The 17,547-nt window shown below is 41.1% G+C and overlaps 1 protein-coding gene across 1 annotated transcript; it reads left to right on the top strand.

Moving 5' to 3' along the window:
* The first annotated feature begins 760 nt into the window (after positions 1-760).
* On the top strand, positions 761-16,741 carry LOC311274725 (MAM domain-containing protein 2-like). Its single transcript, XM_084382648.1, has 15 exons — positions 761-997; positions 1,124-1,234; positions 5,221-5,510; positions 8,396-8,480; positions 8,672-8,806; positions 9,595-9,872; positions 11,431-11,524; positions 11,657-11,803; positions 12,915-13,034; positions 13,154-13,293; positions 14,117-14,213; positions 14,580-14,738; positions 14,921-15,174; positions 16,191-16,275; positions 16,394-16,741. Exons 1-15 carry the CDS (start codon positions 895-897, stop codon positions 16,438-16,440), a joined length of 2,145 nt encoding a protein of 714 aa, XP_084238774.1. The 5' UTR covers positions 761-894; the 3' UTR covers positions 16,441-16,741.
* Positions 16,742-17,547: the final 806 nt, after the last annotated feature.

The raw sequence follows: 17,547 nt of genomic DNA, 5'->3' as shown, positions 1-17,547 counted from the left end.
ATTTCCGCCTTTGCTTTTGAGCGACAACATTAATTCACAAGACGTACACTGTTGTTTTCTGGTGAGGACAGTCTTACCATTAGTCACAACATTCTTGTGGCTAATGGAAACCTAATCTTGACTGGAAAGTTAAGGGTTCAGTCTCGAGACTAGTGGGATAAATCTGGGTGGGGAGGTGAATCAATAGCATTGACCCTCTGTCATCGCCATTACTGAGGTGTCATTGACCCCCTAACTCTGCAGTGGGACTTGTTAGTGGCCAACAGATCAGATTGTCACTGAAAAAGAATGCTGAACTCTTGCACATTGTTAAACTTAAAATTAATTGCTTTTAGATTGTTTCCTAAATGTGTGAAGGAGTTCACAGCTTCTAATCATTCTCAGCTGCTTCTGCTTATACAAAACAATCAAAAATGTTGCTGCTGAAAATAGATTTTGTTCTCAGCAAACCTAAAAATTGTAAACATGAATTGTATAAAGTGATGTATCAAATGCACTGAACAAAAAGTTGCTCGTTTTCTTCTCTTAATCACACTTTATCTTCCTTTTTCCCATAAAGCCACTCTCGAATTTCACTTCGTCCTCCCCTTCTCACCTCTTTTTCTCCCCAGCCAACCTTCCTCTCCTTCTTTCCCCCACCCTCCCTTTTGCCCCTCTCCCCTTGCTCCCTCACTGGCCTTCTACCAGCCCATCACTCACCTTCTTTCTCCTCCTCCTTCTCTCCCTCCCAGAACCCTCTGTTTCTCCTCTGGTCCTGACACACACACTTTCCGGTGGGGAGTCTGCAGTGTGCTGCCAGTCTTTGAGCTGGAGAGACACTCAGACGACACACACAAGAGAAAACTTTCAAAACAAACTTTGATCGCAACTTCCCTGCATTTTTTACGACTGTGGATGCAAACAGAAGACCTACTTTTGCTTTTCTTATTTCCTCCGAGGATGGATTTATTTCAACAGAAAGCTGCGATGCTTCCACTCTACCTCTTGGCTTTTGCTGGTGAGTACGTTAGAACGATCATGCCAGTGTTGGTGCATGAGGGCATGTTTCTGTTACTGCCAGTTGCTATGATTCATACTTACCATTGCCTCTCTCTCCACTCTTTTCCTCTCTATGTGCTCAAAGCCACCATCCAAGCCGACAACCAGCTGTTGCCAGGCTCCTGCAACTTTGAGTCCAACACCTGCGGATACACGTCAGACGCAGACTTTGTCAGCTGGACTCTGCACAAAGATGGTACTGCAGAGCATCTTCAGTCCTCTCATTTTTCATGCATTTTTAGTTAAGAGTCTTGCATTAAGTGTAGGCTTTCTTTTAGTTCTCTCTGGCTCTTTGAGTAGTTGCAGGCTTAGCTGTGATGTTGCAGTTGTTATGGTGCTGCCACCTAAGCACACTGGTGAAAAGAAACCCATCTGGTCTGCATTGATTCCAGCATCTGCAGACATCTGGAGCGAGTGAAATAACAGATTTAGGCATTTTCACTGGGTTGGTACCGCAGCTGATACAGATGAGTGATGAACACACCCATCTAAAAAGTTATGTCAGTGTCTATTTATGTAAATTAATCAAAGCCAGCAGATGAATGCAGATTAGATCATTTGGACACGACGTAATTACCGATTACCTTGTTGTAAAAGTAGCAAAACATGTTGCTTACTGCTCCAAACTTCTCATTTGTTCACATATGTTCTAAGATTTAATACAAAGTAAGCCTTTGCAGATGAAAGTTTAGAGTCTCGCTGCAGATGCGACTGCAGACAGCTGCCTCATGTCGCAGCAGCAGCCAAGTCCTGTCACGTTAATGGTGCCGTGAGGTTGGGCCTGCTTTAAGAGGTGGAGGTCATGTTGATGTTACTAAACACTCTCCCACATCTTTGACTCGATCTTATCTACACAAAACCCATCCCCTAAATGTATCTATTATTAACATAACACACCTAAATATGGCAGATCTGTTCTGACAGTCTCTTACGTAATGAAGGATTCACCAGAATCTCCAAGTGCTGGTCTTATTCCAGGCGCCACTGGTCCAAAGCTGGCCCGGTTGCTACTAACTGGACTGGATTTTCAGAAAAAGATCAGCCAATATCCACACTTCCAGCTCCTACGCACATCAGGCAGCCATATTTGGGCAAGAGCAAGAATAGATTTGGTTACCCAGTTCCAAAACAAAGAACAACAGTAAAAATTCCAATTTGATGAAAAGGCAGAGTAACACGCTTAATAAGTAGGCAGGGTTTGTTACTTACTGATCAAGTAGAAAAAATTCAATTCCCAGTGGTAAGAGGAAATACATATCAGTGAGGGAACAGACTTTGACACAACATTGGCGCTCTCCATTGAGTGAATGCCCATTTGTTCCCACTTGTTTTAACTTGGTTCCCATCACTTTCCCTCTGCATCTTCTTTGCCTCCTCCTACGACAGGGTTCTTTCCTTTTGCAGTTCAGAATCTCCACAGTTATTCCAGTTGTTCCCCCATAACCCAGGGATAGCGACCGGGGAAAATAAGGCCTCTTCCTGTTTTGGTTCTGCAATGGCAGACGCACTGCATTTTTGCTGTAATAATTCATTTTTGCGGGAAAAATCGAGCCTGGAGGCAGACCAAATAGCAAACTGAAAGCGAGGTTAAAAGGGATTTTTCCACAGCCGTTACACCGTGTAACCTGTCTTTACCTCAGAGTGATCAGTTAAAGCAAAAACGTTGTCTATCGTAAGTTGGAAGAAACTTTTGAAACATTTTGGGAAATTCGCTTTTTTGCTTTCTTTTATGCAATTGAGAAGAGAAGATTGATATCAGTCTTGTTATTGATGTAGCTGGAGTCAGGAGGTGATTTACCTAGCTAAGCATAAAGCCTGGGGAAGGGGAAGTTTTAGGGGGAACAGCCTGACATTCCGAAACACCTCCATTGCGAAACACCTCCATCCCGACACACCCCACTCCGACACACCGCTGTTCCGAATCCGACTTTGAACTTCCGATTACTTCCCAATATGGATATGGTTAGGGGTTAGGGTCAGGGGTACGACAATAGCCTTTTCGGAATAGCGGGGTCTTTAGAAAAAAATGAGAAACCACGCCATCACGATGAATGGAAGTCTATTTTCGGAACAGCGGGGTTTCGGAAAAGCGGGGTGTAACCAGTTTTAGGGACGTCACATGCAAAAACTATTACTTGTCAAACAACAGCTGAGAGCACTTACTTTCCAGACATGACGTCGAGATGAGGTTGCTCACAGAAATCACAAAAAAGTGCTGGGCAGATGGTTAAACTGGTATTTACCTTGAAAGTGTTCAAGCACCTAACTTGCCTTCAAAACACAAAGTGGCGTGTTCTGCTTGTGGAAATATCAAACGAACAAGATAAAATGCATTCATTAATGAGCTTTGAGCTTTTTTTAACTCTGGAGAGAGCCAGGCTAGCTGCTCAAACTGCTTCCAAACTATGTTGATGTTGTTAGCCAAAGCCAGGTTAACAAAATCCTGACTTCAGTTCTGTAATCCACAGACACTATTACACCAAGTGGCCTAGTGGTAGCTAAAGGAGTAGATATAGTCAGCTCGTTGGGGCTTGAGAACAATAACAATTTTCATTGTCAATGATTCAGCAGTAATTTTCCTGATGAATGTTTCTCCCATCTAAATCCATCTGATTGGTGAGCCAGACTTCCTCCTGGTTTGCCAGTTCCCTGCTAATCCAGTAGCTGTATCTGCAGCCAGATCCTGTTGGAAAAACTCAGTTTTAAGAGTTTTTTCCCACTGTGGTCCTTGCTCATACTTGTCTGAAAATTGCTCTGCTGTTGCAGCCTGTCTCACCGTCAGTCTTCCATCTGGGTTACGTCAGCTACTTTCTCCTTTCCTGTTTCCATCCTTGTTGCTATTGCCGACGGCTTGTTAAAAAGGTCAGTGTAGTTAGTGCGTTAATGGCGTGCTCAGTTCTTGCTCATTTACTTTCATCAGTCCTTCCTTCCCATTCTGTGGTCTGTGTGCGGCACAGCTGAGGCTGTCAGAAAAGTGAAGTCATGTCAGATATATAAAGCACTTTTTATGCACTTCCTTCTTTTCTGAATCCAATGAAGGCATCAACAGTGATCAAAGCGAGACTACACGTCAGTTTGAGTGTGAGCAAAGACTGATTCACTTTCAGTTCAGTCTATTCAGTGTAAACATTTGCAAACAATTGCAGTTAATTGGCAAAAAAAGAAGGAAAACATCTTGAATTGACTGAATTGAAGGTAGGATGAGCTCAGCTCTGTGTGAGTGTGTTTGTATGCATGTGTGTTTGTTTGTCAGGATATAGGAGCCCGAGGCAGCAGGGCATTCCACAGGGACAAATAATAAATGACAGACCACTAAGGAGAGCTCAGAGGGCCCTGGAGCAGAAAAGTAGCCAAGAGTCATTGTAGTGATGGGAGCTGAGGTGGATTTGAAGTAGGACCAGGTCAGAGGGTTTTGATTTTCCAGCCTTTAACAAGTTTCTTCCTTACTGTTCTACCCTACAGAGGGACTGGCATCAGGCGCTTTTAAAACCATTTCTTTTTGGGGAGTCAAGATATTCAACATTTTACAACAGAGCTTCATATTTTACCTTGTCCAGAATCCAGGGGAAGAGAAGATTGTACAGATTAAAGGTCCAGTGTGTAGAGTTTAGTGGCATCTAGTGGTGAGATTGCAGATTGCAACCAAGTGAACACCCCTCATCTCACCCTCCCCTGTGGTGGCAGCTAAAAAAAGCAAAAGACCCCCCCAGACCCAGTGTTTGGTATGTCCATTCTGGGTTACCATAGAAACATGGCAGAGCAACATGGCAGACTCTGTGGGACAGGACCTGCTCCCTCTGTAGATATAATAGGCTCATTCTAAGGTGAAGAAAACTTAGATGTCTTTGATTTTACTACAGGGAGAATGAAAAGAATACAAAAAGGAATAAAGAAACTACAATCAAATATATCCGACTTCACTGACATTAATCCAGACTTGGTATAGAATGAACTTATATGTATGTCAGTTGGTTTGGCAAATCACTTCAGAGCATAAGCTTGAATCTTCCCCGAATTTGTACAAAGTTTTTATTTTCCAACTCTTAATCTCTCCCCTACTTTATTGTTATGAGTCATTTGGGAGGCAATTAATTTGTGTCTCATGGAACAGGATTGAATGTTTCCTTTGTTTGGAGCTTTTTCCTTTTCTTTTTCTAAATCCCACAAACCATTTTGTTTCAGGTCATTTTGTGGCAGTGGACGCAGCCATGACTGATGACCAGGATAAGGAGATAGGTGCAGATGCTGAACAACAGAGGGAGATCACAGGGGTCCTGCTGAGCCCTGCTCTGGAGCAGGGTGAGTGGAGCTGCCTGAGGCTAGTCTACCAGATCACCGGGTCTGGAAGCATTGAGGTCCTGCAGCGCATGGAGGGAAAGAGCTTCGACAAGCCGCTGTGGAGCAGCCAGGATCCCTCCGACAGCTGGGTTATCTCAAGCATGGACCTGCAGAACACTACTGAGCCCTACAGGGTAAATTCATTTTTAAAATAAAGTTTCCGATCTTTGTTTAAACAGGAGACAAGCTTTAATTTAAAAAAGACACAAGACCAAGTAGAGTCCAAGGTTCCTCTAATCAAACCTGGAGGTTGTTTATGTTCATTTTATCCCCTAATATAAAAAATGTTGGATGAAACAAACAGCATGACAATTTAACTATTCTTAGAGCATAGCCAGTGTTTACATAAGGTATTTTTCTGATTCTGCTATTATTCTGGTTATTAGTGGGATATTAGGGTCAATGTAAACACAGCTTTAGAAAACAGAAAACAGAGATTTAGAAAATAAAGGTTTTGACAAGGCCAAAATGTTTTGAGAGTCATATATTACGAGAAACATAATGTTACAATTTCTAGAATAGTTGGTAGTTATAGTTATAATATTTCAGGTAATATAAAAGTAGTAATACTGTATTTTAAAATAAAGACTTAACTTTAGGAGCTACTTAAGTGATGGTCTTCAGAGTAGTAACAATAATTTCTTCATCAGAAAACTGTCTCATAGACTGATTAATGAGGCAAAACCAAGTTGAAATTCTTCCTTTTCTGAAAGTACAGAACTTCAAGATACATCAGAAATGTAATAAAAGATGTATATTTTAATTATTTACTGTCACTGCACTACTTTTTATGCAAAATGTTCTTTTTTATTTATTTACTAATGATTAATATTGTAATCAAAGATTACAAGTGCACGAGTGTGGCTTGCAATGAGTTTGTGTAACTGCTGACTTTCAGTGTCTGTTTAGTTAAAACAGCTGTGAGGTCAGAAAACATCTCATGCTGTCGCTGGAGAAAGCACATATAGGTTGACAGAACACATGCAGGCCCAATTTGAAGTGTGGAAACACTCCCACATACACCCACACACATTATCTAAACACTGTGGGAAGAGTACAGCCCATGTTTAGATTATATGCAGAGGCAGAGCTGAGAGACAGTCTGACAGGGTTGTGACCCACCTGAAGGAAAGTGGGGTCTGTGCCACGGGCCCCTCAGCACATAAACATATGCCAGTGCAGAGCTAGGTGAAGAAAATTAATACAGCAGTGGTTTAAACTTCACACTGATAGAATGTTCTGCTATTTACTCTCACTGAACATAACACCACCAAGCAAATCTCATGGCCAGACCTTCTTACAAAAGTGACGGCTCTATTTTCCAAATGACCATGAACATTATCTAGCGCAAATATTTTGGTTAAAACAGCTAAAATCAATTTATTTTCCAGTCTAATGAATAATTCAACATTTTGTAAATATGCTGGTTTGCTTTCTTTCCAAGAGTTAGAAGAGGAGATTGATCCCAAACTCACATCTGTGTGTTACGTCTGACGCTGGACACAGGCTGTGGTTGGGTTAGCGTAACATAAAGACTGGGGGCAGGGGAAACCTGAATCATCGTTCCAAAGGAACATAGTTGCTCGGTAATAGTTACACCACAAATCCCCTTAAAGCAATGCAACAAATCATGAGAGTAAAATCAAACTTCCCATCTAACTCTTAGAAAGAAAGCAAATACGCATAGTTCTCTTTTTTTGAACTATTCCTTAAACAATTAGAAGCTATTAGATGAAAAGTAGCTATCGTTAAATCTGGTGAAGCATCTTTTCCGAATTTTTTGTAAACATGGTCCCTCACAAATACATTTTAAACATGTATATTAATAATCAAATACCTCAAATTTGTAGCTCTTTGGAGCATTTTAGCCTCTTGTAGCTTATAGTTTTGGTTTAACTATGTGTAGTTCAGTGTCAGTGTTCTCATTAACAACAGACAAAGTTCGCGACTAACGTTAGCCGGAGATGAATGTGGAACAGCTGGCAGCTAGCTACGGAAGCCCTAAAGGGCCATGCATTCATACATTTTTTTTCCTCCGTTTTCCCGTGATAACGAGTTAATTTCATTTGTTTTCTCAAGATCTCGAGTTATTATCTCGAAATAACTGCCGGTTAACCGAGATAACGGGATAATTTTTTCGAGATCTCGAGATAACGAAACTTTGTTTTCCCGAGATAACAATATAATTAATTCGAGATCTCGAGATAATGACTGTGATATGATAGGCCTGAGATTATGGAGACGCCCAGGACCTCGTAGCTGGTCAGCTACAGTATGTAGCACCGCTGATATAGCTGAAGCCTTGCTAACCGTCTTTTTAGATTACGCACACAAATGTGTATATTATCTGTAATAGCAAGGCATAATGCTATTTCAGCGTCAGGCCTTGATTGAAAAGATATGTGACGCGGTGATCGATATGCTCCTGCTCCTCTGACATTGCTACACTGAATGATGTTTCCTGCAATGATTTAATAACTACACTATCGTTTTGTTTTCTCAAGATCTCAAATTAATTATATCGTTATCTCAGGAAAACCAAGTTTCGTTATCTCGAGATCTCGAGAAAATTATCCTGTTATCTCGGGAAAACAGCAGTTGTTATTTCGAGATAATAATTGAATTACTGTTGAATTACATTCAACAGGTGGACACAAACATGACTGTTAATGAATGCTAACGTATTTGCTAAAGCCCTTTCATTCGCCTGAATATGTCCAATGTGAGATTAGTCCTGATCCCAAACACACCCTCACATGTACAAGCCCTGACCTCATGTTTTAACAAATGTGTTCCTCCTCTGACTGTGTGTCCTCCTCTGTGTGCCTTTTCTTTCTCTGTAAGTCATCTTAAAACAAACCTGCTGCTCACCAGAGCTTTGGAAATAAATTAGATCTTTGTGCTTTCCATGTGTGCACTCTCTGACCTTCCATACATTCGCTCACCTTCTATGATGTCATTCCTGTGTCACTTCATATCACTGGATGCAGGGTGTGACTGAACATGTGTTGCTGATTAGGTTGTCATCGAAGGTAAACCTGGACAGAGCGCTGGGAGCAGCGTGGCCATCTTTGAGATCCACATAAGCCCTGGATACTGCCTGGGTCAGTTATTTCACACATACATCATTCGCACATCTTTCATATAAAACAAAAAGAAAATAATAATCCACATATGCATGTCTAAATGGACACCATCTGTGAGACACATATGAACACATTTAGTGTACTATCAAGTTGAAAGTGTGTTGCACCCACACCCATCTGTTGCTGATTTCTGGTTTCTCTGCGTCCAGAGTGTGATTTTGAGGAGTCTCACCTGTGTGGATACAATAATCAGTGGAACGCCAATGTAAACTGGTATGTGGGAGGAGGCGGGACCCAGCTGGTTAACAACAACATAAATGACCACACATACAACAACAAGACAGGTGAGTATTATTTATAAGAACTTTTAATTCAGTGAGGGTGAATTCCATTTAAGGAAAATTCTGTTTCTTTATGTACTTTTTCTACAATGAGGATTTCATTTTGCATAGTTTTGGCCCAAATTCCTCACAGTTATGATAACATTTACTCCCCTAGATAAGCCTGGAGTTACTCTATTTTTCATACCGGCAATGAATCCTGTGAAAAGACCAAAACTAAAAATGCACTTATCCGCCAAAACTTTTTAACCGACCTACCTACCCTGTCTAAATACACAATTATATTCATATATAACAATCTTATATTTAAAACAGAGGCTCAGTATTTTCCTACCCAGGGTTACGTTAAGTGCAAGGCAGAGCTAATGCAGAAACATGGTCTGCTCAGGCCTGTGAGAGCGAGAGACCAATCAGAAGAAACTGGTCTTTACAGGAGGGGGGGGCTTAAAGAGATGGGCACTGAAACAGAGCATTAAGACAGAGGGTGAATAGAGGGACTGCAGCAATGGACAATATGATAAAAATAAAAAAATCATGTGTTTTTTTAACACTAAAGCATGTAAACATTTTCTAGTAGACACCCAAAATAAAGTCAAGAACCTGAAAATGAGGTAATAAGGGACCTAAAAGAACAATTTTTGGTTCCCCCCTTTTACCTGATTATCCAGGATGGTGCCCAGAAATGTATAACGCTGAACTGCAGTCAATTGCTCAATTTTGACGTAGATGTTTCGACAGCTGTTTATCTGCAAATCACCAATTCAGTGCCCAGTGGTTTCAAAACCCTTCAGGTCACTTGATGTACGTGGACTCCATCTACGCCAAGACTTTCAAAGAAGTGGCCAAGCTTATGTCTCCCATGACGACGGTGCCCCTGTCCGGCTGCCTGAGTTTTCAGTACCAGCGAAGCGAGGAGAGAGGGAACCTGTTCTCCGTTTACACCAGGGACCGACTGGGTCAGTACCAGGAGCTGTGGAAGGCGGGAACAGAGAGCCAGAGTGATTGGAGCGAGATGCCTGGAGAATGGATACCTGTGCAGGTGGACCTGAAGGCACCGTACTCTGTACAGGTCAGTGTGAACATGTCCCGTCAGCTTTATGTACACGGCGTGTTAAAGCTATATGTAATGACTTTAACATGGACTGATATCATAGCAAGGCAGCTTTGTTTATATTGTACATTTCTTACACAGAGGCAATTCAAAGCGTCGCAAATCAAATCAATCAATCATCAATCAAGTCAATCAAAGGCAACAGCAGATTTACTCATTTAGATTTGAAAGCGGTGAAGGTAAGAGGCTAAAGGCTGCTTCACGCTGTATTGATCTGACTTGACGTACCAGTTGAAGATCTGAGGGCCTTACTTGGTTTATATTCTTCAAGGAGACCAGAAATGTATTTTGTGATTATAAAGTAGTAGCAGCACTTCAAACCTATTCTTTAAGCAACTGGAGGCCAGAGTAAAGGTTTAAGAGCGCTAGTAATGTGCTCTTTCTTGTTAGAGCTCTGACAGAAACTCTCTGACTGAGCTGAATTTGTCTGACACTCTTTTTGGAAAGACCTCACAAGAGATCATATTACTGGTCCTGTCTGTTGGAAATTAAGGCAAGAATGGCTTCCTCTAAATCTTGTCTAGTCAAGAGACCTCTAATTTTTTATTTCAACAATAGTTCTTGAGGTTTTGTCTTTTAAGCTCTGGAATAAATAGCTTTTATTATTTCCTTCTTGTTGCCTAACACTATGGCCTCTTTTTTTTGTCTTTATTCAATTGAAGGAAATTTAATTCCATCCAGTTATTTACTTCAAAGCATTGAGAGAGTTAGTCCGTGGTCAGTCGGTGAAAGAGTGAAATAAATGTCAGCGTCTGTGTAGCTGTGACTAAAGGGAGACTGTAACTTTTGAGGGAAGTAATAACACATTCTTCTTCTTACAAGCGAAGTGTTGAATTATTTAGCAATAACATATACACTTGCTCATTCAGGGGTTGCACTACTACAGTCTCATTTGGTCTGGTATGACCAATAGTTATTGTTGACTAATGTAAGCTAATGCTAACAAACTTAAGATAGATACTGAATTTCACCGACTGTTTACAGACTCTTCTCTTCCAGATCATCTATTGATAACATCTGTAAAGCAACTGACTGAAAGGAATGTTGGGAAATGTAGGAAAATTCAATGTGATTAATAACTGCTCCAGTTTGGAACCTTTTTTTGGGTGCCAGGGATAACGTACGTAGCGGACATGTTAGTGTTGGAGGACTGTTTTGTTGGGATTTTCACTATGAAATTGACATTGTATACATCTCTTGTGTTTTGGAACTTGCATATTGCCTCTTTTCTTAGACTTGTGGGCAGAGACAAAGACTACTGGACGGCCTGCAGCAGGGTCATAGGGGGCATTTCTCTGAAAGATGCTCTTTGCTCCACACACTGTTTCAAAAAATGTGCACGTGCCTTTTACCTGCCTTTGTACCCACCTAGTTTATCTTGTGCAAAGTTAATAAGGAATTGTTAGTGCTAGACATAACGTTGTGCATAAATTTAACTGAAGGTGCACATCTGTGTGCACATAATAGCACGCAGCTTTGTTTATAAGGGCCTGTCTCTGCCTGTCTGCCTCTCCAGGTGGTCTTTGAAGTGGCCTTTAACAGTCCCAGAGGCGGACGTGTTGCAGTTGATGACATTTCCTTTTCTCCAGAGTTTTGCAGCACGGACTCTGGTGAGCTGCAGCCACAGTCACTCACTGTTGAACATCCAAAACATCCAATAGAAACCTGAAGCTGCAATAGAAAAATGTAGGATTTATCTTCTGGGGAGACAGAAGTGTCCTTCTGATTTATTTGTCCCACAGAGCCGACCTTTGACCCCTCCATCGCCAACTGTGACTTTGAGGCAGGTCTCTGCCGCTACACCCAGGTACAGGCGACGGGGTCATCATGGAGGAGAGTATCTGTGAAGCCCAACATATTTCGGAACGGAGACCACACCACAGGTGGAGGTGGGATATAACGACTGATGATGGATTTCAGAAGATTTCTAATATGGATATCTTTATTAAGGGGGAACCCCAACAGTGTTACACATCTCAAAGTCTGTTAACAGGTCTTTAGGAGTTCTACTGAATATAAGAAAAAGCTGTGTAAAGCCTTTTGTGGCTCCAGAGAGAGCTGTGTGAAGTCTGATAAATGTTCTCGTGTGATGTCACTTGAGTCGGTCAAAGCTGAAGACTACAACAATCTGGAGATGTGGAGTTAGAAAGAAGAGAGCTTACCAGACCTTAGTATCCTGCGCTTCATCTCTGCTTGAGGCAAAAAGCTGTGTTCAGACTTCTGGTAATAAAGCAACAGGCCACAAGTCATTGTGAGGGGAAGTAGTTATATGATGAGTTACGGATACCCAACACTAGTCACTGCATGATAGGTTTGACATGCTATGAATCAAAGTTAGCGACAATGTAGCGGGCTACGGTTGGTACAGTCTAGTAAATTGAGTTATCAGTGGTACTGTGGGTAGCGACAGTCCCACAATGCTTAATTGATTGAGTACTCACAACAACATGAAAAACCATGTGATGAATTTGCAGCTCTACAGAGGTTTTTACGGCTCATTTACAATCTGGTTCAGTAGGAATCTGTTTTCAGCAAACAAGCTCTATAAACCTGTTGTAGCTAGAGACTAGCTGGTGGACAAAGTGGAGCATTTAGCAGCTAAAGGCTAAAGATTGTTGGACAGTGATATCAGCTTGAAAAGTATCAGGGGGTCAAAAACAAAAGTCCAAATGAATGACAGTGGATGACATGTTAGCCATTACGTTATCTGCCAGCAATTTTGGTCGCGGCTGTCCATCTGATGGCATCTTTTGAATTCCTTCTTCTGGCCCCTTAAGGCAAAAAATAAAAAATAAAATCAGTTCACACAGCTTTAAACAGTAAAACCTGTGAATGAGGCTGTAGTTCTGTAGAATAAAACCGGATTTGCGGCTGAAAACAGTTGAAAACGGCTGACGCCAAGATCAGTACCAGGTGCGAGCAGTGACGGGAACTTTCATGGCGAGCAGATTCCGAGGAAGAGAGTTTAGCAAGAAAATAAAAGCTGTCTTCTCCAACCAGGATCTTTCCTGTTGGCTCACTCTCGAGTCAGCCCACGTTCCGGATACGTTAGCCGCCTGATCGGTCCAACTCTGCCAGGGAACACGAAGTACTGCCTGAGATTCTACTACTCTCTGAGAGGTGAGTGGCACCCAAGAACTCCTCTATAAATGTTTTCTGGTGTTTGAGTGTATGTGTGAATCCTCTGCTGTGATTCATTTTACTGACTCACCAACCAGAAATAACTCTGGCAACTGCAGGTTTCAACCAGACGGACCAGGCTCTCGCAGTGTATCTGCAGCAGATCAGCAGCCAGGAGAGGATCTGGACTCAAGGGGTGAAGTCCAGAGGAATCTGGATCGCGACGGAAGTCACCTTCCAGACGACACAGCCTGCCAAGGTCAGAGGGAATACCACATCAGTTGGAATAAAAATGGAGAAGATAAGGTAGTGAGAAGATAAGCAAAGGGGTAAATAAAAAGAGAGGAAAGAAAGACAGAAGGAAGGGAAAAAAAGTTCATGACAACATCCAATGATTGTTGGGACATTTCACGAGAATGATTAGGTTTCATCCTCTGGGGAACATGAATGTCTGTACAAAATTTAATGTCATTTAATGTAAATACAAATAGTTGTTGAGATATACCGACTGCCACTGCAGCTACACCACTGGCATGGCCAATAAAAAGGAAAGGAACTATTTCAGAAGAAACTTAGGACCTATAAAAGAACAAACGAGGGAATAAAAACACAAATAAAAAGGGATGAATCAGTAGGAAATACAAGGGAAAGGAAGCAGGAATTTCAAACCGTGCAGGACAATAAAGGACAAAGCGATTAAGTAACCAATAAAGAAACAATCACTAGAAGTTTAATTGAATACTTTTCTCGATACTTTATTCGATCATCATCATGTGTTTTGCATGGTGAGAATTAATTCATCTGGATGCCAAAGCTCCAAGGCTTTCCCGACACTGGTCGTTTGTTCACATATTGAGTCATTTTAAAAAACACACAGCGTTTGATTGATGATTTCTTTCTTCCTCAAAGGGGATTTCACAATTTCACACAGAGCACAAAACAAACTAAAACCACCCCAACTGTTGTTAAGTGCGGTTTGGGTTCTATTCAGAGCTGATCTGTAAATGATTAACGGTTTTAAAAAATGCTTCTGGGATGGTGAAGCTCATGAAGACACCTCTGCTGTTGACTTTGCTGTTCAGGTGGCTTTCGTCAGCACCTGCAGGAGCTTCTGGGACTGCGGCTCTGTGGCTTTAGACGACATCAGCGTGAGCCTCGGAGACTGTGAGCTGACAGCAGGTCGAAACCTTTCTACTACCAACTGTTTTTATTTTGTTGTAAAAGTAAACAGAGACTAATGTTAATAAAATAACAGTTCAAAGGGTTGTAGACAGTAGACAAGCATGCTGTTTAATGATTTCTAGAGGATACACACATCCAGTCTGGAAATCAAGGCTGGATTGTCATTGATAACCATATCCGACTACCTCATGCTGCGCTCACATGTAAGAAAACATCTTACGTTATCATAATGAACGTAAACAACAAATCCAGTAGAGAATCCAGTCATAAGCAATAGTTAGTTGATAGTTACATGTCTTTCAGTGTTGACTGTCACAATAATGCCTTACTTAATATAAAGTGTCAATCATCTTCCTGTTGCAGGTTCGTTGTCATTGTCTCTCCCAGGACACTGTGACTTTGAGGCTGGCCTGTGTGGTTACACTCAGGACAAGCAGAGCGATGATGCTGACTGGGAATGGAGGAGAGGACCCACCCCGACCTCATACACGGGTCCAAGAGGAGACCACACCATGGGACTCGGTGAGGGGCCCCTGTTTTAACTATCATACTCTGCTTGCATGTTTTAATGCACAGACGTGCTCAAAAAGAGATGAAAAAAATGAAGGTTACATTTTTATTCTGTAGCTCAAAGTCACACAGCATGGGTAAAGTCAGCATTGTAACCTTTCACAGCTGTAATCGGACAAACCTTTGATTGACAGGATACTACATGTACATGGAGGCGTCACCCCTAGTGCCTGGTCAGAGTGCACGGCTGCTGTCCCGCCCTCTGAGGGGCTCCAGAGAGCCTCAGTGTCTGAGCTTCTATTATCACATGTACGGCTCAGGCACGGGCCAGCTCAGCGTTCACCTCGACAAGGACGGAGAGGACGTGTTGCTGTGGCAACGGAGCGGCGAGCAGAGCATTGCCTGGCTGAGGGCCACAGTGGACTTCCAGTGTGACAGCCAGCATCAGGCAAGTGGCTCCTAACTGTTTAATATTTAAAGCTGGACGCGGGAGGAAAGACAATCATAGCAGCTGGCTCTTACACTTCCTAAAGGATTTTTTTAACAATCACTTGTGTGAGGCTGCAACTAATGATTATTTTCACTACAGATTAGTTAGACTATCTTCTTTTAGTTTAGTGTGCTTTATAAAATGCAAATACTCACATTTAAGAAGCTGGAAACAGAATGCTCAATAGTTTTGCCTGATAAATACCCTAACTGATTATTTTATTGTCAAAATTGTTCAATTATTTCTGTTAACACAAACATACTTGTACTTACAATACTTGTGTGGACCCTCACTGACATAACTCCTTTCCTAGCACCTTCCCCTAACCTTAACCATCACTTCTAAATGCCTAACCCTAACCATTACCCTAACCCAACCCTTAAACCAAGTCTTAATCTTCAAACAGCCCTCTGAAATTGTAAGGACCGACCAAAAAGTCCTCACTTTCCAAAGATGTCCTCATTCTGTTGTTTAAAAAAGCAGTCCTCACTATGTAGTAAATACAAGTTTATATATATATATATATATATATATATATATATATATATATATATATATATACACACACACACACACCATCAAACATCTATTTTTATTTCCATAACCTCTACTAAAGGCTTATACTTTAGTATAACTTTGAGGTTCTTGAGGATATCCATGTTATGCAAATGTTACACTTCAACTCTACTACATTTCCAAGAGAATTTTTGTACTTTATAATCCGCTACATTTATCTGACAGTTCCAAGATTTTACATTAAAAAACACGTGCTAAGATCATGAAGTACAATGCATTATTAAGGATTAGAGCAGTGGTTCTTAACCGTTTTGGCTTGTGACACCATTTAAAGAAAATTGTTAAGTTGGATCCACTCGACATGTTTGAGTTCTAAAGAAAATGATCTCATATTGTTTTATTGATTGATTTACTGATTTATTGATTGTTTTATTTCCCTCTTTGTGTCACCGTTCCAGATTGTGTTTGAAGCGATCAGGGGTTCATCAGTGAGGAGCGACATCGCCATCGATGACATTATATTAGAAGGCGGACCTTGCCCAGGTAAACAATCTATTTGAGATAGTTGTTGAATGTACATAGTAAAGACTAATCATCCAAGAATGCACAGTACGGTCTGCAGTTCGTGCAGTCTCCTGATTCCTCTTTGATTCCCCTGCAGAAATGGAGATCAGGGCCACTGTGGGATCCTCCAATGAGATCGAGTAGAAGGCAGGAGGAGAGCAGCTGTGTAGGATGCATGAACACCGTTTTTTTCTTTCTTTTTTTGTTATTTTTTGCACATTGCAGACTCCTGACTCCGACATGTGATTCTGAGCATGAAGGGATGTGGGTAAAATAAAACTTTTCTTGTAGTGTTTTCATGGAGCGAAACATATCAGTCATGTCATAGTCAGCATTTCTCTCTGCACTGTAGCAACAGAGAGTGTGTTAAACTGTGTTTTTCTTCACATTTATATGCATTAGATTAATGCTCATTGCTCTAATAAAGTGAGAAGGTTCTTCCACATTATTTGGTTTTTCTTTTTTCACGCTGAATGCAACAAGACATTCTACTGTCACCCAATGGAAATATAGCTCAGCAAGATCTGCCAATAAATGCAATTTAGAAAGACTGATGTCATCATTTTGGTATTATTACTCAAACTAGAGTAGTGACACAAATATCAAAACAGTTCTAGGCCCAAATAACTATGATGACAATAATAATTATAAATAAAAAAATAAAGAATTTAGTCAGAACATTAGTATGTGTTATGGTTGTGTCTGAGAAAGTACAAATAGATTCTTCTGACCCATTACACCAGCAATCAGACACAGAATGGAGAACATAAATGACTTAAAGATTACTTAGTGGCACAAACCTAGACATTTAGTGTGACAATGCTGCCTTTTGGTGGCCAACATCAATATTTTATATATATATTATATATCAATAAGTGAATCATATAGATAATATATATAGTTTTATAGACTGTACAGGACATTTCATTTTCCACTTGTAAAATACACTTGTCAGTGCTCTCTGGCTGATAAACTGTGTAATGGAGTCACTTGTTTTGAAATTAGCATTAGCATCTTTGGCATTTCTTCTCACACAATGTTACCAACTGGTGTTGAGGTCAACAGTTAGGAAATCAAATAAAAACTAGGTGTGAGAACAAATGTAAGAGGGTCCAATAAAAGGGCCAACTGTAGCTCAGGAGGTAGAGCGGTTCTTCCAGCTAATCGCTGGTTCGAATCCCCAGCTGAAGCATCCATGGGCAAGATACTGAACCCCAAATTGCTCCTGCTCCTGCACCTTGCATGGCAGTC

The sequence above is a fragment of the Pagrus pagrus genome, assembly GCF_965226575.1.
Source record: "Pagrus pagrus genome assembly, chromosome: 19".
Classification (NCBI taxonomy): Eukaryota; Metazoa; Chordata; class Actinopteri; order Spariformes; family Sparidae; genus Pagrus; species Pagrus pagrus.
This window is presented reverse-complemented; position numbering and strand designations above follow the sequence as displayed.